The sequence below is a fragment of the Sebastes umbrosus genome, chromosome 18, assembly GCF_015220745.1.
Source record: "Sebastes umbrosus isolate fSebUmb1 chromosome 18, fSebUmb1.pri, whole genome shotgun sequence".
In the NCBI taxonomy this organism is placed as follows: Eukaryota; Metazoa; Chordata; class Actinopteri; order Perciformes; family Sebastidae; genus Sebastes; species Sebastes umbrosus.
In genome coordinates this window covers 9,338,271-9,363,120 of record NC_051286.1, presented here as the reverse complement: position 1 = coordinate 9,363,120, position 24,850 = coordinate 9,338,271, and the positions used below count along the sequence as shown (strand labels likewise).

Below are 24,850 nucleotides of genomic sequence, written 5' to 3'. Positions count from 1 at the left end.
AAATAAAGCTGAATTTTGTGATCACTATGCTTGAAATTCTTATTTCCCCTTTAAGGGATTATTCAATGGTTTATCTGATGTACAACACTGGCAACTATATCACATACTGTGTAAGATTTCAGCTCAGTAATCTGTGACGTATTCATCCAATCGCCCAACCCCTGCACAGACACAGAAAATGTGCCCAAAACTGGCGGTGAACTGAGATGTCAACTCTTTACACAGCTTTATAACACTGCATGATGATGCATTCAATGTTAATAGTTTACAATTTACACTGTCATACAAGCAGAGGTTTACAAAAGTTTAGGGCCGCAACTGACGATTATTTCCATTGTTGATTAATCTGCTGATTATTTTCTTGATTAATGGATTAGTTGTTTGGTCTATAAAATGTCATAAAATGGAGAAAAATCGGTGTTTCCCACAGCCCGAGACGACGTCCTCAAATGTCTTTGTTTTGACTACAACCCAAAGATATTCCGTTTACTGTCATAGAGGAGTACAGAAACTAGAAAATATTCACATTTGAGAAGCTTTTTTTTTTTTTTAAATCACTCAAACCAATTAATCGATTATCAAAATAGCTGTCGATTAATTCAATAGTTGACAACTAATCCATTAATCGTTGCAGCTCTACAAAAGCTACTGTATTCTTGGCCTATACTTGAAAGAAATGACCTGAAAGAAATTAATTGGACATTAATAATGCATATTTAGCACAGCTGATGACGAAATGTTTTGTGCATAATTTTTCCTAATAAGCATGTTTTTGGTAACTTTCTTTTTTGGGTGTTGTTTGGCATTGTACTGTGCCTTTTTGGTAAATAGCAGGTCAAAATACATATATATATCTAAGTTAAAACGTGACTAAAACATAACTACGTTATCATGGAGGGAAAGTCATTTAAATGCTGTTGAACCAATGGTGATGTAGACATCTTCACATTCCCAGTCTTATCAAACCAATGCTTACTGGGTTTGTACTGGATTCTGCAAAATAAATTAAATTCAGCCACCGTGACGCAACTATGATTCCTTATGTAAAGTTAAAGAGGTTTTTATTCTATTTTGCAATCCTAACCTCTGAAATATCTGAAGTTGTGAATAAGAATTGCAAGCATAGCAATCAGAAAATTACTTGCAAATAAAAACCTGTTAATTCCATTATTTGAAATAACACTACATCAATAGGAGAAAGCTTATACGCAATTATAGTCGGTTAAATAATGGGAGAGGCTCAAGGCATGTGGGCTTGACGTTAAAAAAATCTATCTGTTGGTAGAAATGTGTACAGTGTGCCTACTGGTAAAATACAACTAAGATAATAAGAAAATATGTGTTTCATTTCCTTGATGTTTGTAGTTAAATAGGTATACAGGGTGTTATGATGTGGAGAATTAGCCAACAAGGTGAAAAAGTCTCTTTTTTTTTTTATTTCAATGTGACTTTAAAGAGCCCACACTGCACTATACGTCTTGGCACACCAACTCGCCCCCAAGGCTGCTGAATTATGATTTTTCTCTTCAGCCTCCACTTCCTCAGCAACAAAGAGAAATACTGAGTGCACACATCTTATGTTAGTGTCAGTAGCAAATCCTTGGAGGATATAACCAAGCTGAGGTGTCAAAGCCTTCAGTAGCGAAGAGAAGGCCTCGCCAACAAGCCAGCTGCAAAACATGTGTGAGGCACCGGTAGACCTGCAGCTTGATGATAATGACACACTGGAGCCACAAACATGCTTTGACCCTGGGTGAATGTGGTGGAGGGGTTGCTTTAGAAGTTTGAACCCTGTCATTTTGGCAAGTGGGAGATGAAAGCACTGCTCCTCAGGGCAAAAAAACAAAACATTTGAAATGCCCTTGAAAGCCCAGAGGTACGGTCGGTGTAGAAATATAACATTCCTACTCAGCTGAGGCCAAAACAAATAAAATTAACTGAACTAATTCCTGTTAATGAGCTCCTGAATCCAATATGAACAGTACATGTTTTCCTATAGAACTACAGGACACGCTGTATGAATACATATGTAAGAGTAATGTACATCAAAAGGCACACATATTCAAATTCAACACACACATACACTCTGGCATAACAGGGGAATTGCAAGGCATATAATAAAATATTCTAAATAAGCAAATAAGGAGGGAGAAAAGGGAATTGTATGGTAGCAAGAGGATAATCAAATCAGTGAATCTTATTCTCAATCTGTGCCTCGTTTCCAAGTACTGCTTGTCATCATGAAGGATCAAAGTTTGGAGGAAGTGCCTTATTTAGCTGCATAATTATTTATAAGGGCCCCCAGAACAACATTAACACGGGCAAGTAAAACAAAATGCCAGCACAGTCTGTGCTGCTCCACGTGATTAATGACTGATCTGATTATTGTCGCGGCTAATGACCCGATATTGATGGATGCAGCATCCCCAACAGACTGGATTCGCCTTCAGGCAGCTCGTAACCTCACAAGCGTTCCTGTTCTTTCGAGTAAGAACAGGAATTTGTCACCAAACTCCACTGTTTTTAGGGCTTCTTTGCTTGTTTGACTTTCAATGCATGCTTTTATCACGTGTCTTAAGTCTGAAATTTCCCAAAACCCAGCTAAAATCTGAGTGGTGCACTAAAATCTTCAAGACTAATTACTGCACTACAGAGTAATATTCATTATCTCGACCAAAAGCAACAAAAATATCATACATATCTACAAACGCTGACAGTACATTTCTACGTTATCATTATTATTCACATTCTTTAGGCAATCCTGACCCCCAAATTGTCTCCGAGGGGCTGATCTTTAAGTTAAGGACTCTTGACTCAAGAACACCTACATTTAAAAAAAGGTTTTTACATCCATTTAAAACCTTAAATATATACAGTAGTAGATTCTGTGATGGCCCCTGCAAGGCCTGAATTCACAGAGTGGACAGCTAGGTCCATTTAAAAAGCTTTTGTCAATCAGGCACTTCAGCTCAACCTTTAAATTCTTGTGTGTGCACACTAAAAGACGTGTGCATTTGCATTTTTAGGCTTTTAGACTTCAGTGTTGTGCTCAAAGTCTCTTGTTAAGAAAGTAGAGTAGCTGCTTTTTAATTCGGCGTACAATTAAAACACCAAATGGCATGTGTTTTAATTAAAAATCCAACTTTAAATCATTAGTTAGTGAGCAGTGTGCATCAATTGTAATATTTTTTATCAAAAATAAATAGTGTTTTTTGTGTTATATTAATGCCGAAAGTACAACAAGATGATTTAAATTCAGGGAGAAATAAAAAATCTTGTTATATTTGTTATAAACATTCATAAATAAGAGATTAATTACTAAATAGGCACAATTCCTAATGGAGTTTGGTGCACAAGAATGGGAGGTATACAGGGTCTCTAACACAAAATGCAAACTCATTACCTACATTATGTACAGTATAGGTTTGAGTCAATCAGCTGAACTCAATTAGCTTAATTAGCTGGACCTTTACCCACTAATTGGCGTTAATTAGTCAGATCTCATCCATCATGTGCTGTGACAACTATTCAAAAAAGTAAAAAGGTGAAATATAATAGAAATTAATAGAAATACATTTTTAAAAAAAAATGATTTTACATCCATTTAAAACCTAAAATATCTACAGTAGAACATTATGTGATGGCCCCTGCAAGGTCTGAATTCACAGAGTGGACAGCTAGGTTCCTTTAAAAAGCCTTTGTCAATCAGGCACTACACACTAAAAGACGTGTGCATTTTCACATTTTTAGGCTTTTAGTGAGTGGATAAGACTTCAGTGTTGTGCTCAAAGTCTCTTGTTAAGAAAAAAAGAGTAGTTTTAATTCGGCGTACAATTAAAACACCAAATAGCATGTGTTTTAATTAAAAAATCCAACTTTAAATCAATAGTTAGTGAGCAGTGTGCATCAATTGTAATATGTTTTTATATGGAAAATGTGTGTTTTTTTGTGTTATATGAACGCCGAATGTACTACAAGATGATTGAAATGTAGATAGATATAAAAAATCTTCTTATACCTGTTAGGAATGATGATAAATAACAGATTAAAAACTAAATAGGCACAATTCCTAATGGAGTTTGGTGCGCAAGAACAGGGAGGTATGCAGGGTCTCTAACCCAAGGGTTGGCTGATACACACAGCTCAAAGGAGAGAGTGAAGAAATGATGAAGAGCAGGCCTCTTACCTTTGTTAGCTGTGCTATTTTCTTGCTCATCTTCAGGTGCAGGTCTTGGGTATATTCCATGGTGATGCCGGTCTGGAAGGACATGCTGGTTCCTGTGGATGAACTGAATTTCCCCTGACCGGCAGGGCAGTAATACTGCTGCCAACCCGACCCAGTCGCCATCTTCACAACGATTTCAGATGCTTAAAGAGAGAGATATATGGATGTAATGATAAACTGGACGGTGCTATAAGGGAGGTGGAGCAGGTGGAGGTGGACTGGGATGAATTAAATCAAATATATGAAGCCCTTTTAGCCCACAAACTGTTACAAATTGGTTTCATTTTTGCTTGGAGGTTGGACTAGTGCACCGAATTTAAAGCTCCAGAACCGTTAGCTGCCAGATTCAAAAAAATAAATGTGTCCGTTGTCAACGGTCCGAGCTGCGGGTCCTGTCTGCGGTCACCTGCCGCTGTCTTCTGGCTCTCCCTGGTCGGTCACCTTGATGTACCGAAAATGTTCTCAACGGTAGCCGTCAAGAGTGATTCCTCCTCGGTTCATTCCGGCTACATTTGACGGAGAGTGTGTAGAGATTGAAGGTGTGTGAGAGAGAAGAAGGAGTGTGAGCAGGACAGCAGCAGGCTCCGGCGGTTGGTTGCTGCTCCTCTCTGTTGCCATGGATCACCTCAACAGTTTATGCTGCATTCACGTAGGATGGGAGCAGCGCTGCCTTCAGGTGCTGTCGGAAAATACAAATAAGGGAGAGTGGTACATGAGAGATATACAGCAAAAATGTGGTTGGAAGAGAGATGTGACGTTCAAGGCGGTGGGTGGGTGTTGTTTGGCATAATACCGTGATTTGAAATTTAAATTTGAAGAAACTAAAATTGTGTAAATATAGTTGTTTTGAGGTGACTACCTGATTACCTACATTATGTACAGTAGTGATGGGAATTCCGGCTCTTTTTAGTGAGCCAGATCATTTGGCTCAGCTCACCAAGAAGAGCCGGCTTCCAAACGGCTCTTTGTTTCACCACGTCTACCTTTTATAATTCAACCAATTTTAGCGCTGTTTTGACCTATAATTAGTAATTGTGCACATATATCACTTAAATTATTAAAAATAATTACACATCTTGTCTGCTATTCGTGCACCGCACCGTAACGCACCGCAGCACACCGCACCGCAACGCAGCGCAACGCACCGCAACGCAGCGCAACGCAGCGCAACGCATCGCAACGCATCGCAAAGCACCGCAACGCACCGCAGCGCACCGCACCGCAACACACCGCAGCGCACCGCAGCGCACCGCACCGCACTCCTCTCTATTTCTCTCCTCCTCTCCGTCCTGCTCTGTACCTGTAGACCATCAGCGCGCCACGCACCGCCACTATTCCCTGCTTGATGGTATGATCCTTGTTTGTCATCACCTCGCACGGACGTCATTAACACAACATTCAGTCACAGTCAGTTACATGGAGTGTCCGTGGCGCGGAGAAGATCCTATCATTCTGCCTTGAATTAATAATAATTAAAAAAAAATTGCTCTCAGATTGGAGCCGGCTCCCATCGTTCACTTAAAAGAGCCAGCTCTTTGAGCCGGCTCGTTCTCAACCGACACATCACTAATGTACAGTATAGGTTTGAGTCAATCAGCTGAACTCAATTAGCTTAATTAGATGGACTTTCACCCACTAATTGGCATTAATTAGTCAGATCTCAATCAGCTGTAGTCTCATCACATTGACTATCCATCATGTGCTGTGGCAACTATTCAAAAAAGTAAAAAGGTGAAATAAAATATATTAAGAAAATTAATAGAAATACATACAATAAAAACAACAATTGTAGTACTGCAGTTCTTAATATTTCTATAATATGTGTTTTATCGTTACGTTTTTTGTTAGTGTAGTCTATTGTTTCTGGTTACATTTTTTACATTTCCTGTTTTTGTCTGTATTGTTATAAAATGTCACTCTACAATGACTTTAACTGTGGAAGACTATTTTAATTTTATGTATACGTATGCTCCTTTGTCACAAAATAATTGTCTGTTGGAAATCCCCCAAAAACAAGATAAAAAACAAATATATATATATATATATATATATATATAAAAAAAATTATAATAATGATAATAATAATAATAATAATAATAATAATAATAATAATAATAATAATAATGGTAATAATAATAATATTAATAAAACAATAATCCAATACAAATACTAACCTATCAGGGAAAAGTTATGGTCTCAAATTACATTTTAAAATCAAGAAGAGCATTTAAATGACTTAGCCACAGGGGCTCACTTCTCAGAGATACATTTTCTATTATCCTTCCTTTCTAGGGATGTCACGGTTGTCACAGCTGTCATACTGTAGTGAAAAGACTGGGTGATAAGTATTAAAAAAAATTAAACAGGGGAAGACATATTTTACACCTAATAGTGGTGTGATGTTCGTTTATTCTAACCCTGAGTAGATAAGATGTTTTTTCCAGTATCAAAAGTAAAATATTGGAAATTTACGCCGTTTTTCATGCTCAGTAGGCTGGCTTTCAGGTGCATATGTATTCCCATATATCATGATTATAAAAATCAATACTGCTTATCGCCTTGACAATTGTATTTTGTCTATGGATTTATTATAATATGGATATATACTGTAAGATGTCTTCATCTGTAATGACCCAATATTCACAGTTGGGTAACTTTAGCTTCACATTAAGTAGGCTATGAATAAATATACTGTATCTAATGTATCTATAGACCATTTCAACAGAATTGCATTGCTAGGCAACGGCTTGGGTCCATGTTTACTTCCTGTTAGCTGATATCATTCACACAGGCTTCATCCAAAATCCCATACTATGCACTATATATACCCAATTATGTGTAGTATCGTTTAACATATTTTTGTGTGAATAAACAGTAGTATGTATCTTTTCGGATGCACTGAGCAGTAATTTACGTCGTCCCTCCCTTAGAGCCTCTTTGTCGGTGGGAGACGTGTAAATATGGTAAGTGTTTTGCGTGCAAGCATGCATGTGACATAACATATTTGTGCCATATTAATTAGGTACAATGCATCATGTACTTTTTATACAACAACAAATAGCACATAATGGACACGTAATTACTATTAAAGTGCTGTACCATGGTACATTTTCTGTTTGTGCCTTGGCTAGAAGTATCCTGGTTGACCTGAACAATCCATTACAATCCAACACCATGGTACTTTTTATATTAGACAGTTTATGGGATAAATTTGAATATAAGTTTTTGGTAAATATCTACTATTCTGTAATGGTCAGTCAGGGTCCTTTCATGTTATATAGGAAAGATGATATATATATAAGTGTCCAATCTGATGCAGTTCTCCATAGCTTGCACGGCATGGCATGTTTTCATAAAGATTAAAACCTTGCTCACCATCTGGTGTGTAAATGAATGTAAACTCTCACCGTGCCACTTCCTGTTTACCCCCACAGAGATTATAAAACATGACAAGCAAATGTTATACACCTAAAACAAAGCTGGTCTTCCTCAAAACCTTAAGTGATTCTTCTAAAAAGAAATAGAAGTGGCATTCAGCAGTGTTTTTAACATGAAAGTGACTTTGTAAAAAAATAAACCTTCAAAATAAAAGAAATTTGTAGCAGATTTCCTATTTTCTCATAGATTTTTACCAGCGGATGTGAACAGTAAGTCCCAGTAAGGAGATCATGTGAAGTACACGGTTCTTCCGTGGAACATGAATGCACCAAGTTGAATTTTAGTGACGTCATTTCATCTATCAAAGCTTAACTGAAGTGAAATAAAAAATTTAAACTGACTGGAAAGGCAGCTGCAGGCAGAACCTCACATAGTCATAATCACAAGTATGACGCAAACAGTTTGTTTTATACGGTTTCTATTTATGCTTCCACATGATTTATGTAACACTGTGGGAGTTCACTGCATGCGTGTCTGTATTTGTATACAGAAATGTGTAACCATTGAAGATTGAATGTTGATGAATGTGTGTGTTGCTATGTTGGAATTCAACCATAATGTAGAAACAGTTCATAAACAGACAACTAGTGCAGCATAACTATGTGTTAATTGTATAACTGTGTCATCATTATCATCAGATTAAAAGTGTATTACAATATTTGGGTGATTTAAGATTTGTGATAAAATGGACACTATTATCCTTCTATCCAGTAACATTAGAGTTTGACTATAGGCTATCTAATTTAATTGCCTCTCATTAAAATAACACCATGCACAGTATTATATCTATTAAGTTTTACGATTATTATAGTCGATTTTTAACGAGATCCAAATGTACTATTATAGTGTAGAATTTACTTGACAAGAGCCTAAATACTTGCACAGCCTCAGACATTTGTTAAACTCCTCCCAAATTGTGATATTCTAATTATTAGTAAAAGTAATTGGGCACTGCGGGGTGTATTTTTTTCTTTTTTTTTTTGCCTTTCCAAAGCCAAAAACACAGGATAAAAATTAAAAAAATGATTTAAAAGAACAGTGTTTGGGGGATCTATTAGCAGAAATGGAATATAATATTCATAACTATGTTTTCATTAGTGTATAATCACCTGAATATAAGAATCATTGTGTTTTCGTTAGCTTAGAATAAGCCCTTCATATCTACATAGGGAGAGGGTCCTCTTTATGGAGTCTGTCATGTTGCTCCGCCACGGTTCTACATTAGCCCAGAACGGTTCTAGCAAGAGCCTTTCGCGTTTTTACGTTACCTGAAGGCCACCGTAGTTCTCATACACGCTTGTGAAACTGCGATAACGTGAGCTGCAGAGTTCAAAACTGTGGTACCGCCTGACTTCCGTTACTCCTAAATTAGTGTTACGATGGTATAGGTGGCCTCTGAGCGAGGCAAACGGCATTACCCAACACATTTTCACTCCCAACTCTTCAAATACTGCCTCTTGGACAGTGCCGCTTGAAGACTGACGCACATGGTACCCATTTTGTGTTACTGTTGGACAGACCAGGGACTGCGTGTCAATATACGCTCATTACATGCATAGTGTCCTTTCAAAATAAACTTCTGTTTTCAATGAAAGTTAGGTTTAGGCAACACAACCTCTTAGTTAGGGTTAGGAAATGATCGTGGTTGACGTTGACTTCACTGACTGGTGACTCACGGGACTAGCAACTCACGGGACTCACGGGACTAAAGACTGACATGACAAAATAAGTCAACGATAATTTTAGTTTCACACGGGACACAAACACCGGCCTCCTGGTTGAAAGTCTTGTATTTGTTTGATACATCCACCACCCCTCCTGCCTGACCTCTTGGACTCTCCCGCTATTAATACTACGTCACTTGCTCCGATCGTCGAATAACACCTCGAGTGGGTTTATATTGGAGTTAGTTGAAAGCCCGGTTCATCACATACTGTTGTTAAAGGGTGCCTCCGTGCGTCGGTTTCCAGAGGGGCACCTACCAAATGGCGGTATTTGATGAGATGACGGTTCACGTTACTGCAGTCATAGAAAGGGAGTGAGCGGAGGGATACTCAGTTGGTTGCAATCTGCAACCACACCACTAGATGTCGCTAAATCCTATATACTGTTTAAAGAGTGTGTTGCTCTAACGCAAGCTGCAATTGTTAGCATTTCCGGATAACCAACTACAGTACCCAGCGTTTAACAGGTTTAGTCTTTAAGAATGATATCATGTATGCAGCTATCAAGAGCTATATGTTATTTTTCCATTTTAAAACAAGAGACACGGACACAGCGTTTTCAACCAACTCTTGGAGCTAAAGTTGACTAAATTAGCTAGCTAGCTACAGCTAATACAATCTGCTAGCAACAGATGTAATTTCAGCTCACTGTTTCCAAATTTACTAAAGATTTTGAGTGTTAAATCTACCCCGGTTATAATTACAAACTGTATGTGCAGAAAGCTTGACAGAAGTACATAGCAACAGTAGCGAAGGGTTAAGCGAAAGGTCAGTTTATAGATCCACGATGTGAGAAGCACAAGTGCAAACACACACACATGCTGTATACGCACACACACACTTCATAAGACTCTTGTTCACTGAAGCTTGAAGCCAATATTTGTGAATTAATTTTTGTCTTTGTCTTGTTGTGGGTCAATAACTCTTTAAACAGTCGAGGACAATGAAAACTTATTAGCGGTGCTACACACTGTCATAAACACAAACGGATACACAAGTTTGATGCGTCTAGTTATTGGAGAAGGCATTGGTAAGTATTCATAGAGTGCATTTAATATGAGGTTAAACAAGAAAACGCCTCAAGGTCCATCAATAAAGGGATTAAGCTCCCAGGTGCTAAAATTATTCATTACAGCATACAAGGTTATCACGCAGGCTCAGTTGTTGGTTTATGTGCAGATACCTGCAGCAGGGGCAAGGGGCATCAATAAGCTCTGACAAATCCCTCGCATCTACAATCATTTACCACCAAAACCTACAAAGCTTCAGTTTATAAATATAATAAAACATTCAGGGACAAAGTGAAGACATATCATGACTGACAGGACGTTATCTGGTCAGCTTGATATATTGCTGTGAATTATCTTAGATTGAAGACTCGTTCTGTTCCCTGATGTCTCTTTTTTTATAACCATGCTATAGCAACATGGCTCTAGGGAAGGCAGTGTCAGTTAGTCCAGACTGAATCCTGACTGCAGTTGTATGGATTGCAATGAAACAGACATTTATGGTCCCCAATGGAAGAATTAAAATCATTTTGTTGATCATCTGACACTAACAGGTCTCTTATGAGCACGCTAATGTGCTAACATTTAAAGAGCATTACTGCCTCGTGGGACAGCAGTTTTCACATTTTTAGAATCACACTCATTCACTTCCTTGCCGAGTGGAAGATACCACTGCTCAGGTGCTGTCCACAGTGTTGAAAGGTGTGCACTGTAGCTAAGCACTGATGAATATGCCTATGGTGTGTGCATAAGCGCATACATGTGAATGTGTTAAGGGTCCTGATTTGGGGGTTTGAAATTATGGTCAACCTAGCTTAGCATAAAGACCGGATCTGTCCAAAGTTAAAGAAAAATACCTTTGAAGCTCACACAGTGTTTCCCCAAAATTACAAACTTTATGAACTCTATTTTGCACAACCGTTAACATGATAACAGTTAGCATCTTAAAGTGTAAAAATGTAAAAAACAACTTGTGGATTTACAAGGAGCTACGTGCCATAACTATTTCTTGTTAACAAGTGAGTGAGAATGTTATCATTTAATTTTCCTTTTTTTTTCCCTTGTCCAACTTTTGGCAAGAAAGAAAATAAACATAATACCTAAAATGTCACAAAGATAGAGGAATAGACGAATAGTGATTTTAATCTTGATCTTAATCTTTGTCTTCCATATTATGTTAGCCAGCAGAGTCTGGTTCTTCAGACACAGAATACTTGGCTTTGTTCTGGCACCAAGCGACCAAATGTGACTCTGGTCTGGCAGCCAGATTTTAATTTTGGAGGACAGACTTTGGGAAACTCAGTTCCAGTTAGCTGCACTTGTGCCAGCCTTTGGCCAGTCTCAGCCTCCGGGAACAGCCGAGTGTACTTAGGCCAAATCTGGTGCATCATTAAAGATGAAAGATGCTGAGTTTAAGCCACTAATGGGGCCAAGGTATAAACTATTTTCCAGTTTATAAACATTCCAAATGTGTCCCAGTTTATTTCCAGTTGCAGTGTTTGTGAATGACATCAGCTGACAGGAAATAAACATGGGCCAAAGCTGTTGCCTAGCAACGCAATCCTGTTGAAAGGTCAGCAGCTACCCCATCATTTCTTATTCTTCTCATGTGCAATACAGATTATAATAAATTGTACAATAATTCAACTGTGCAATACTCATATTGTCATTAATACGGCATTTATACTGTACATTTACACTGTACCCAATAGTGCTCATTCTGCTGGCTAATGGGCTGGGCTATTAAACTCTATGTATGTCTGTTGTTATCACTATTTGTCAGTAGACTGAGGCTATTATAGTGAGAAGAGCCATTATTTAGTGAGCCCAGTCCCTCTGAGGGCCACTTTCCTTTGGCATCATGTGTATGTCATTGAGGTGGACTGCCAGGGGACGTTTGTTCCTCTCTCCTCATATCAGTAAATCAATAAAACTAAAATACACTCAGAGGGAGCAGTACCCTTGGCTCTCTTTCTCTGTTTTTCAACAAATTCAGTCATCTCGCAGAGACAGGAACAGACTATCAGCCCTGTGTCCCTTCATTTATTAAATCCTGCCTTTGGACATAAAATCATATTACAGTAACTGGCCATGTGCATCAAGTCCTGGACTACCACAGATAACACAAACTGTCACCTGCAACGATGTATATTTACTGAAAGTCAACATAAAAGATGGATATACGGTATCTCACTACAAGGTGACTTTAATGGTTTGGGTTTTTGTAGCTTGTGAGCATTCAAATGTTCTGTTTACATGTCCAATCAAATGCTGTTTGACAAGGACCTTTAAAACAAGGTGTCCTTCATTCAGGGAGGAATTTTGTTAGAATATGGTTAAAAGGTCACACTGAATGCAACATAGTCAATATTGACTTTTTTCTTTCTTTTTAAATTGCCAGAATTCAAACAAAAGATCTGCATGTTGTACTGTAACAAAGATCTTTGCGAAAAAAAATAGTGAATATATATTTGTATATATATTTGTTATATATTTGTAGTCACCGTGACGTCACCCATTGGTTTGTGGTCTGCCATTTTGAAGCATCAAGTTCGGCATTTTTTTTTGTCACCATCTTTATTTTTGCAACCAGAAGTGACATGAGAGGGTGGAGTTAAGTACAACCGAACGCTGAATAAGACATTTTTAGGCGACCAACAAGGTTATTATTAACTTTCATGAACTGAAAACACACTGTGAAAGGGTTAAAGTTGTAAGACGAAAACACGGAGAACTCCCAGACCGGACAACGCCGTGGTAGCGACCCGTCAATCACAAGGTAGCCACGTCCTAAAGCATCCCCTGCTTCATGCTCTATTTGACTCTAAATGGGACCATAATTTACTAAATGAACATCATGCTGTATTGACGAAGACTTGAAACTAGAGACCATAAACTCATGTTTACAATGTTTACTGAGGTAATAAATCAAGTGAGAAATAGGGTCATTTTCTCATAGACTTCTATACAATCAAACTTCTTTATGCAACCAGAGGAGTCGCCCCCTGCTGGCTGTTAGAAAGAATGCAAGTTTAATGTACTTCATTATTGGCTTCACTTCTCAGACCCCAGAGCACTGCTCTGATTGGTCTTAGAGGAGATTGACTCTTAATGGGCATGTTTACGTCCATATATATTACTTGATATTCTCTGTGGTGGAGTGTTGTACACCTACATGAAATATTTGACTGATTTGAAATGATTATATAACAAGTGTGAGCCAAATAAAGGAGCTGCAGGACTTTGGCCTCTAAATTAATCTAAATAGAAATCAGCCCGTTAGCATCACGGTGTTATAATTATAGCAGATGTGAAACAGCAATCCTTTATTCAGAATGATTATACCACATAATGTATTTGTTGGCCAACATAACTCAAGTGCTCGCAGGAGTATTGAAGTTGTGTAATTCTGTGTAAACACTTGTGTTAATAGGTCTCCATTCTGTGTGGACCAAAGCAGAGGTGGATGTTAGTACCACAGTTTTCCTTTTTCTCTCTGAGTTGGTGTTCATCACCTGAAATAATTCAGACACAAACACACAAACATGGAGAGTGTTTCCCCTGAGCCACAGGTCTGCAGTCTTGTACCATGAAAGAGGTCGTCAACCGAACCCTGCAGCAGCTGTGTTAATCAGGAGCTGCAGCTGCTGCAGTGTTTGGTTGGAGGGAAATGGAACGGAAATGGAGGGATTTTTGAGGGGACGTTAGCAGCGGTGTTGTATTCAAGGGGAAGAGTGGGCAGATCACCATTAGTACTTTTAATCAGGGATGGAAGAAGTATTCAGATCTGTTACTGAAGTAAAAGTAGCCATACTACTCGTCCTGCAATCGAACTCTTACTTAAAGGTGCAGTGTGTTCGATTTGGTGACATCTAGTGGTGTGGTTGCAGATTGCAACCAGCTGCGGTAACGTGAGCCGCAGAGTGGAAAACCGTGGCAACGCCGTTCGCCTCGCTCAGAGGCCATTCTTACTGTAATAACACTACCTAAGGAGGAACAGAAGTCAGTCAGCGGCTGGCGGTACCACGGTTTTACACTCTGCGGCTCACGTTACCACAGTTTCACAAAACGTGAAAACTTGAATTACTTTATATGCTGCTGGGTGGCTTAACCTATACATAATAATTTATTAGTTGATTTATATTTTGTTATAATAATATAAATCTGCAAAGTAAGGAAAGCTAACAAATCAATGTAGTGGAGTAAACCTGTATAATATTTGCCTCCAAAATGTAAAAGTAGAAGTAGCATAAAATGGAAATACTCATATACAAGTATCTCAAACTTATATTTAAGTACTGTACTTGAGTAAATGTACTTAGTTACATCCTCCAGTGTTTTAATGTTAAAGGATAGGGGGTAGGTCCTTCTGTTCTGTTGCATTGGAGCTGTATTAGTTAAGGTGTGGTTGTGTGTGTGTGTGTGTGTGTGTGTGTGTGTGTGACAAATGCAGAGAAGCTCGTGCTGAATTTAAACGTACAGTTGCAGCAGAGAGAATTAAAATACGCACTTTGATTTCCGTTCTACCCAGCAGAGAGTTATATTTGGAAGTACTGACACGGTGGTGGATGTTGATGTGTTGTTATCTCTGTGTTGACAGGTTGTGCTATGAAAAATGATGCAGTTATACTGTGAAATGGAAAAGACAACCTAACCCGCTGATAGCACTGTGAAATGCTTTTCAAGGAGACATTTTTCACCTAACTCATGTTAGCTTGCTAGCTTAACTTTATTTTACTGTTAGTGTTAGTGACTAAAGCTAACTGTAGCCTTTTCGCAAAAAGATTTTTACAATAAATTACAAGAATATAAAACAAATTGACATTTGAAATTTAGCAATTTTGGCTTTCTGATTTGATAATGACTGAAGTTTCTTAGGGGTTTTATGGGAGAGTTGGAGGGAGACATTGCAGCAGCTAAAGCATCTCATGACCCAAAACGTCCGGCAAGAATTGGGGTAAAAGGTTTTACTGCTCTCCCTTCAGATTAGGGGTGGTCTATGAATTTTAATATTCTAATTTATATCACAATCATGGATGGATTACTGAATGGGCCGACCAGGCACAGAGGGCCCCCTGGCCACCTACAAATGACACTCCAAGAAACATAAAATTACTACAAAAAGACACAAATCGACTAAAAAGACACACAAATCAACTACAAAAAGAAAGAAAATGACTACAAAGAGACACAAAATCACAGAGAGATGTGTAATGACTACAAATAGATACAAAACAACTACAAAGAGACACAAAATGACCATAAAGAAGCGCCAAATGACCACAAAGAGACACAAAATGACTACAAAGAGACACCAAACAATGACAAAAAAAGGCTAAACAACTATACAGTCAGTGTGTCTTGCTCCTATGGAGAGGTGGTGAGAGATGTCTGTGCCCAGGGGCCCATTGTCTCATAATCCACCCACGATCACGATATAGTTTCACTTTAGAAACCATTTCTAGATAAAATAATCAGATAGGAATGTGTGTTGTTGGCTAGTCTAGTGAATTAAAAGATCCTGTACACCCATGGTAAATACACACATGTATTTTGGTTGATTAGACCTTTCCTCAGGACTGTGTGGGTGTGTATTTTGATTTCCATCACTCACTTGGCTGCACTTGTTTAGGCAGGATAAATTACACCTTTATCATACTTAGTGGTACATGGAGGTTTAATCAGCCAGAAAACTTTTAAAGTAAATGCAGGGTTTTTAAATACCCGACAAATAGACGTATTTCATCACATTGATGCAAAAGAGTAATTATTGCTATAAAGCAGTTCTGCTCACCGATTTTCCTGCAATGGCCTAAAAAATGTCTACTAGCAGATACATCATGTTGCCCATCACTACTTTGGTCTTTGCACAAACTAATGGATTCATATTTTGTCTGTCAATCAGCTATGAATATGTATGTGATGCCAGCGTATATGTTAAGCGTGATCACTGTTTGTGATGATTTGTAAATGGGGCACATCCTCATCTTAATGAATAATGAAGAGGGACGTGCTGGCTCAGCTTTGGCCGACTGAATTTTGGAGATCAGCTATTTAATCGCAACATGACGGAGCAAAGCGAGGCTAATGAAGATATATGATGTGTGCGTACTCGGAACATTGTGTTTGTATTTCTGACACATATTAAGGATGACTGCGGCCAAAAAAAAACACAGGAGGTGTGCTGGTGTTTTAGAGAAAAATGGAAAATGGGGTGAGCTGTGGGAATATGGATTGCATCTGGTGCGACAAAATGATGGACTGCTCTCAATTGTTTTCCATTGTGTGCTGGGGATTGATTCGGTAACTGCACACACACACACACATTTACACACACTTGTCATCCATCTGTGTTTCTATTTTTAGCGGATATAAAATTGAGGCACACATTCCGCTTCACTTCTTCAAGCTTAATAATTGGAATATTTTATAGGTTTAAGCGTCCTCTTGCCGAGGGAATACAGACTACCACAATCCAATTAGGTGAGCCCGGTGGCTCTCCCAAAAAGTAATAAAGTTGACAACATAATAACCACAACAATCTAATCTCTCTTTGCTCGCCGAAGTACACAGCGTGCAGCGTTAACACTGGAGGGCAAACGATCAGATTGAAACATAATTGCATGACTCTGCAGAAGGCTATTGTGAGAGCAAGTTTTACAGCGGAAACACGGTTTTAGATCAATTCAAAGCTTATCAGGCAGATCACAACTGCAGCTCCAGTAAAAACTCATTCATATACAGCAACAACACACGTGACACGTTAGTTAGCATCAACTCTGTGTGAAAACAGAGAGGTTACATGCTGATATTGTGCTTTATTGTTAACAAATCAGATAATGGCCGGTCAGTGTGATCACGTCTGAGCCCCTCTAGTTTATTAGTTTGGCTTTCAGTAGAGTTTTAATGTCCTGTGATAGTCTAAATACAGTTAAAGAGGCTTTTCCACCCTGACAAATATAACTGTGGTGGAAATACACACACAGGATAGCTATTGAGACAATATTTTAGAAAGTTTTGGCATAGGAATAGGAAGATTTACTATACCCAAAAGGCAGTATCAGGAATAATAAAAAGAGTTGTCAGAATGTCCAATTTTCTATCCAATTATGCTAATGTACTTTAGTATTGCATGTGTGTCAGAAAATTGATGAAATACACATTGTTGAGCCGCCTGTGAGGCCGTGTGGTTTATGTTTACAGCTGCTGTAGTCTGCCACGGAGCAGGATCATGAAGTTAGCTGGATAATTGGGGTATGTAAAACCTGCCAAAATCTGGGACATGGACTGAAGTTAAAAGACAAGCTATATATAAAGATAAACACACTTCAATGTTTAACCAGGACTAGCTCGAAATCCACTAAACCAGCCCTGAAAATTAAGAGAATCTGAAACGATTGCATGAGAGTCTATGGAGAAGAGCCGGCTAGTTGTCGGACCCTGGTCAGAGCTGGCCGATGCAGCGCTATGATTGGCCAGCTCTGTGTTCGAGGGGCGGGACTTAGCAAAGGGTCAATAGAGAAGTTGTGAAAACAGTATTGGATAAAACACAACATTTTCAATTGTTGTGATTACAAATCAGAAACAAGAGATAGCCCAAAAGGTAGTGTAAAAATGAGTAACAAGGGAACTAGATTCACAAACGTAACGCTATCGTTGTCAACGCTAACTGTCAAGTCCCTCGTCCCAGGAAGTATCACAAGCACAAGATCAACATTAGTCCAAAATCACTCCCCTATTTATAATGTAGTGCACTATATTTACTATCCGCAATTTAATCTGAATTCTGAGTGTGTAAGTTAATTCACTGTATAGTTCCCTCAAAAATTCCACAACAGAACGAAAAAGTAGACTTTCTGCAACTCCGAATAATTCTACAATGCAATGCGCCACATTTTATACACGCAGAAATTACGGTTGTGTGACTCAACAGCGGTCAGTGATAATGCAAAATAATAAGTAAAAAATCTTTATTTACTGCTCACTATTGAGTAAACTATTGGGAGTAGATAAAAGAGATATAGATAAAAGATATTTGTATTTGACTCAGAAAATCAGTAAGCTCAAAGCCAAATGCACGACTCACAAGCAGACAAGTTCAGATAAAAGTTCACGCTTACTTGAAACAAAAAGCAGGCAAAGATGAAAACCTGGAACAGGTAAACTTATCCAGAAAGGCTCAGGCAGGCAGAACAAAGACTGGAATGCTAGAATAGATGCAAACTAGACAATCATGTCAAGACAGAGTGGTAATGGGCCGGTATATATACTGGAAAACTGATGAGGGAAACGGGGAACATCTGGCTGCATCTGATGTGACAGGAGAGTTCGTATATGGCAGTTAAAACAGAGCAGGCGACAGAATCAATACTAAGGCCAGCGTTACACCAAACGACTCAAACGACAATTTCAATGTGGAAATAAAATCATGAGTTTTGCTAGAGCTGTGGCGCGCTGATCTTCATGGTTTGGTGTAAGGTGGTCATGAAACTCAGTCCGAGCTGTATTAAGTCAGTCTTTTTCTCGTCTTGGACGTTCCGTTAAAATCAAACATGTTTAATATTAATATTAAATCGTACGTTTTTAGTCTTGGCTCATGCAAATAGTGAATTTCAATGAATTTAGTTGTATTCTGCACTATGACAATAAAGGCTTTCTATTCAACTAGAATCCACCGATATTAAGAGCCTCTGGTATTAAATCATTTACTTGCACAATCATATCCCTAATGGTCAAAATTAAATATGCTGAATAATGTGTCACAAAAGGATGAATAATTGATAAATAAAACATTAATTTCCACTAACAGGAGAGAGGAAAGTGGGACCTTTGTTTGCTACTTGGTTTTACTCCTCACCTTTTGTTCTTCCTCTCTTCAGTGGCGTCCCAGGAGGAACTTCACTGACAGTTCCCTAGATAACCCAGAATGCCAAAACAAGCATGCATATGTATGTATGGCCTGTTTAGGGATTCAGCTAGTATGTGTGTGTGGAAATGTGTGTGGAAATGTATTCAAAGGCACTGTGTCACTGCTGTCATCCCTCTGCTCCCCTGCCAGCTTATGGAAAACACTGTAGAGTAAATCCACATCTAGTCTCTCGCCTTCTCTGCAGCCTCACTGTTCGCAAAGTGCACAAGACTGTACCGTTCATCCATTATTCACAGCTTAGAAGTGTCGCCTGTAGTGATTTAACATGCAACTAAAGACCGGGGGCAAGTTCCTTAATGTTACTTTAAAGTATTCTTTATGGAAAACTTGCAGGTTCCATGTTACTACAGCATAAAGGCTTTTTAAACTATTATTCTTGGTGCTTAGCTGCAATTTGTGTGGTTTTACACTAATTGTCCATCCCATGATTTACAATGAAAGGCTTTCAGTTAGTTTGTCTTAATTTAGGGAGAAAAACTGTCCAGCAAGCAGCAGCAACCATTGCAGTACAAAACTCTACTACTTAAATCTTCATTTCTATTGTCCTAAACCAATCGGATTTAAAAATAAAGTTGTGTATTTCTGGTTGGGACAGATTATTTAAGATTTATTTCTCCTGTATGTTGTAGCCAAATGGCACGTATTTTTATAACTGTTATGTCATCTTGTGTGCTGGCTTGATAAAAACAAAAAGCAGGAAAGAAAATGGAAGCAAAATATACTGCCAAGGGGTGTGAATCACCAGAAGCCCCACAATACGATATCATCACAATACTTAAGTCACATTGCGATCTTATTGCGATTATTTATGCAATTTGTCAGCATCCGTTTTATCTAATAAGATACAGTTTTCACTCATTTCATCTCAGAGTTTTCATTCATACATCTTGACCCTTTTAAAAATGGTCATGCCAGTTTTTCCTCGCCAAACTTTAGCGTAACTTTGGAGCGTTATTGGTTTGTACCAATCGATTCTTTAGGTTTTCTAGTTTCATATGATGCCAGTAGTTTCACTCTAACTCGTGTTAAGAGGTTAATAGTTTAAATAATAAAAGATTATGACACACTACCAAATATTGGAAGGAGAAATGCTTTAGATTAAGCCAAGATTGTGAAACTAGTAAACCACTGAGAATAAAGAATAAATTACTTTAAACTCTGTGAACCTCATCAGTTAGACTCTGAATTAGACAATGGCTTAACTGAACTGGGACAAGAGACCATAAAGATGAGACTGATAACAACCAGACTTTCTATTATTGAGGAACCTGCATCAAGTGCTTGGATTCAGCTGACAGGATCTTAGAGTAGGAAATGAGAGGAATCGAGGAACTACTGAAGTGGTTGACGGAGTTGGGGATCAGTACAGGACAATTACGTCTTCAGATGTGTAATTTAACATTCTTCTTTAATGAGTTGGGGTCCAACCTTTTGAGTAAATTATGAACTGAATGAATGAAAATGAAGGATGGTTTTTAGTAAAAACATGCTGAATTTGCGGTATAGTAGGTATTGTCAGAAAAACTGCAGCGAGGAAAAATAATTCCTTAACTGTAGAATCTTTAATGTTTTAATGTCTTTTCAAATACCTGCTTAATGTTGTGAATTAAACAAAAATGCTTAGGTTTAGGCAACAAAACCCTGTAGTTAGGTTTAGGAAAAAACAACATAGTAGGGCTTAAAATTACAATGTTTGTACAGTGAAACGTACCTTCATTACAACTAGTCTGTTATCTACTGTACGATGCATTTCGTCTGCATTAACCAAAATGAGCTGCTATCCAACGCAGGAGAGCAGAGAATCAGCATTGGAAACACACTATTGCCTATTATGGTCTTGAACAGGACTTGATTTGCTCTGTACTCGGTCTTGACTTGGTCTTGACTGCCTTTGGACTTGGTTTTTACTCTGACTTGATTAATTGATACCACTCTGTCTGTATGCTTAATATGTAGCTATAGGCCAGCAGCTGGTTAGCTTAGCTTAGCATAAAGACTGGAAACAGGGGGGAAAAATAGCATGGCTCTGTCCAAAGGTAAAAACTGTTGTCTGTATCGTTCTCTCTTTAATTCATTCAATAGCACTGTGTGTGTGTATGTGTGTGTGTGTGTGTGTGTGTGTATCAATCCCTTTGTGCCAGATTAATCCAGAAAGACACATCATTACATCAAAAGGAAGGCAATCTGAATATTCATCACATTGAAGCGATGGCATTATTAACTCAGGAAGTGATTATGCTAGTTGTTTAATGCATGAATGAAAACACTTTTTAATTCATACACCCTGATTGTCACTGTCCTTTTGAACTTTACCTGTATTATAAAGTTATGTTTATTAGAGTATTATTATGTTGAAATATTGGACAAGAATAGTGAAAAATAATCTCTACATTCAGATAATTAGAATTCAACCTGCTGTTTACTATTGGTGAACACAAACGGACTGTAATAGTGATTGTGCAGCTTCTCTTCAGCTCATAACGGTTAATATATATTGAATACTGAATTTTTTAAATGCTCATGTTACTGTAAGCCACGCAGCTGCTATATAAAAAAATACATGCATTTTAATTTACTGATGCACTTTAATGCATATATACTGTATATAATCAGGCTTTATAATCTCGATGTTTCTCTGACAGCGCAGTACAGAGACAATAATGACAGTTATGTAATGAATAAGCTCTGAAACGGATCATAATCTGGAAAAAAAATCACACATAATACACACCAACACATGCACGCTGCACACACTATAGTTTGACTGATGTGGGATTTAAAAGCCCGGACCCCTCGCCTATAGATTATTTTTATAAGGCTGTGAAAGTCTGACATGTTATGCACAGAATCTTAAATCACTTAATTGCAAATATGGAGATTTTTAATATGTATAGTACTTTTCAATCCTCAAAGCTTAAGTTTAATGTTTGTCTTTGGAGGTACAGTGATGTGCAACAGCGTCAGGCTGATAATCATGTCTCTGTTTGATGAAAGCATGATTGTGGCCAAGAAGTGAAGAAGAAAACAGACGGTGTAAATTATCCAAGTTTTGTCAAGTAAAATCCCACAGAAACATTAGTTTCCACTCCTCCCTGTGATGTTTGTATTTGGCCACTGAACAATGACTTCACTGTTTTCTTTCTGCACTCGTGCATCTTTAATATTCAGAGATCATACTGGTGTTTTGGGATGGTTTATCCGCCTTTCTAAAATGAATCTGCTGTTGGCTGGAGCTGGAGTTTGTTGTTGTGTTGTGTCTCAACACTTTCACTGATCTTTGCTTGACTTCAAATTTTTAGGATGAAAATGTCCTTCTTCCTTTCTTCCTTTCTTTTTTTCTTACTTTGTCTTTCTATCCTTTGTCTTTCTATCAATTGTCTGTCTTTCTATCCTTTCTATGTCTATCCTTCTTTGACTTTCCTTCTTTCTTTGTCTCTGTCTTTCCTTCTTTTTCTTTCTATCCTTTGTCTCTTTTCTTCTTTGTCTTTCTTTCTATCCTTTCTTTCCTTCTTTCTTTCTATCCTTTGTCTTTCTATCCTTCTTTGTCTGTCTTTCTATCCTTTCTTTTGTTCTTTCTTTCCTTTGTATTTCTATCCTTCTTTGACTTTCCTTCTTTCTTTGTCTCTTTCTTTCCATCTTTGTTTCCCTCTGTCTTTGTGTTTATATTTTTTCTCTTTCTACTTTGTCTGTCTCTTGTTCTTTTTTCATTCATTCTCATTCATTTCTCTCTTATTTTAGTTCATTCCTTCTCCCTTTCCGTTCTTCTTTCTTTCTCCTCAAATATGCTACAAATGTGTGGTTACAGATTGTAACAGATGTGTAGTTTGCAAAAACAAAAAGAAGTTTGTTTTTTCTTTCAGCTAAGTGTGATTGAGGCTTTGAAAGCTGAATAGACGAGACGATGTCAGATAAAAACCAGAGAGTTGGACTCAGCAGAGGGAGGACGGTTCAGCTAAATTGAAACAATTGAAGCATTTTCTATGATAATATATCACAAGGAATACAATCATGGTACAACACTTCATCCGTTTCCTGTGAAAGGATTAAATTCAGACACAATGGCAGCGTGCATATTGTCCATATGCTGCACAATAATAGGTTGCATATTGAAACATCCATCAAATTGTTTACAAGGAAGTCTAAGAACTTTTTCAATAAGAGTATTAAAACGAGGAAGTAACAAGCCTAAATACGAGGAAAAACCCTGAAGTCTATCTCGTCTCCGTTGTTCAATAAAAGATGAGCACAAGAGAGAAAAACAGTTCCTCCTTCAGGGTTATTGTGGCTCAGCAGATTTACTCAGACACACACACACACACACACACACACACACACACACACACACACACACACACACACACAGATAGAAGCAGAGGTTGTGTCCTCTCCTGTTCTGTAATCTGCTGCTGCTGAATGAAAGTTGTTTACTATTTAAAGCTCCTTTCTATTCTCCTTGTTTAAACGGAGTATAATCTGAGTCCTCTGTTGCTCTGCAGGTAGACGAAAGGAGAGAGGAGCTAAAACAGGAAGTGGAGGGAAGAGAGGGAAATGACAGGGAAAGAAAAAAGGATGGAAGAACAGGGAGAAAATAGAAATAAGTGAAGTGTGGGATGGAAGTTTTTGTTAAGCACTAGTGCAGCGACCGTTCGGAGCGCATGCCCATCTGGAGTGTGAAGTTGATTGGATCAATGGTTCGAACGAGATATGCAAAAGGCAGTCATGTGTACATACACAGACAGCCAGGAAATACGTCTTTTATAGTCAGATGATGCTGCTACAGCGCCACCTTTTGGCCAAATGGCACCAAATTTGTCACGGTCACTTGGACGTCATTTCTACACGTCCACCAAATGTTGTCCCAATAGCACAAAGCGTTCAGGAGATATGACAATATGATACGAGCTAACTTTGAGGGCCAGCTATAGCAAAACTGAATGGAACATCAACAATCCAAAAAGTTTTTTTAAAAAAAAGTAAACGTTTTTCCGGCACGGTCCAGAGATGTTCTCTACCAAATTTGGTGACAATTGCTCAAAATGTGTAGGAGGAGTAGCAAAAGAATCAGATTTGGACACAATAGAAAATGGTGTAAAAATCAGTCTAGATGCAAATGGGCATGGCTTAAATGGATTCTGAGACTTATGGTTCAAAAGTTACAGGCCAAAGTTTGCACTTCATGGTTATAGCACCACCATCTGGCTAAATTGCTCCACCTTTGAACACTGCAATCCCTTGGGTCCTGAGCAACACAACTACCGAGTGTGAAGTAGATCGGATCGGCGGTTCTCGAGATATGTGAAGGACACACAGACAGACAGATGCGCCTTGCTTTATAGTGGATTCAATCAAGTAGAATGAATAAACATCACTGAAGTGGGTAATTCTTGACTGTATCTCACTTACTGAAGAATAAAAAGGAAGGATGTTTTTAATCATTATTATCAGCTGTGTGATTAAAAATTGCTATGATTACCTGTTACTACTGTTCTAACACCTTCTAGCTAATGAGAAACATCTACTGTGACCA

General features: G+C 38.2%; 1 protein-coding gene across 14 annotated transcripts in view; it reads right to left on the bottom strand.

Moving 5' to 3' along the window:
- The window catches only part of fam184a (family with sequence similarity 184 member A), a 167,870-nt gene that overhangs the window by 137,323 nt on the left and 5,697 nt on the right, over positions 1-24,850 (bottom strand). For 10 of the 14 annotated variants that reach the window (XM_037750663.1, XM_037750661.1, XM_037750672.1 and 7 more), the window contains exon 2: positions 4,187-4,904. In XM_037750663.1, coding sequence (XP_037606591.1) covers positions 4,187-4,348 — 162 coding nt within the window. In that variant the 5' untranslated portion in view covers positions 4,349-4,904. Of the gene's footprint in view, positions 1-4,186; positions 4,905-24,850 lie in introns of those variants that run through there. The other 4 variants (XM_037750669.1, XM_037750670.1, XM_037750660.1 and 1 more) reach the window with 3 other exon arrangements.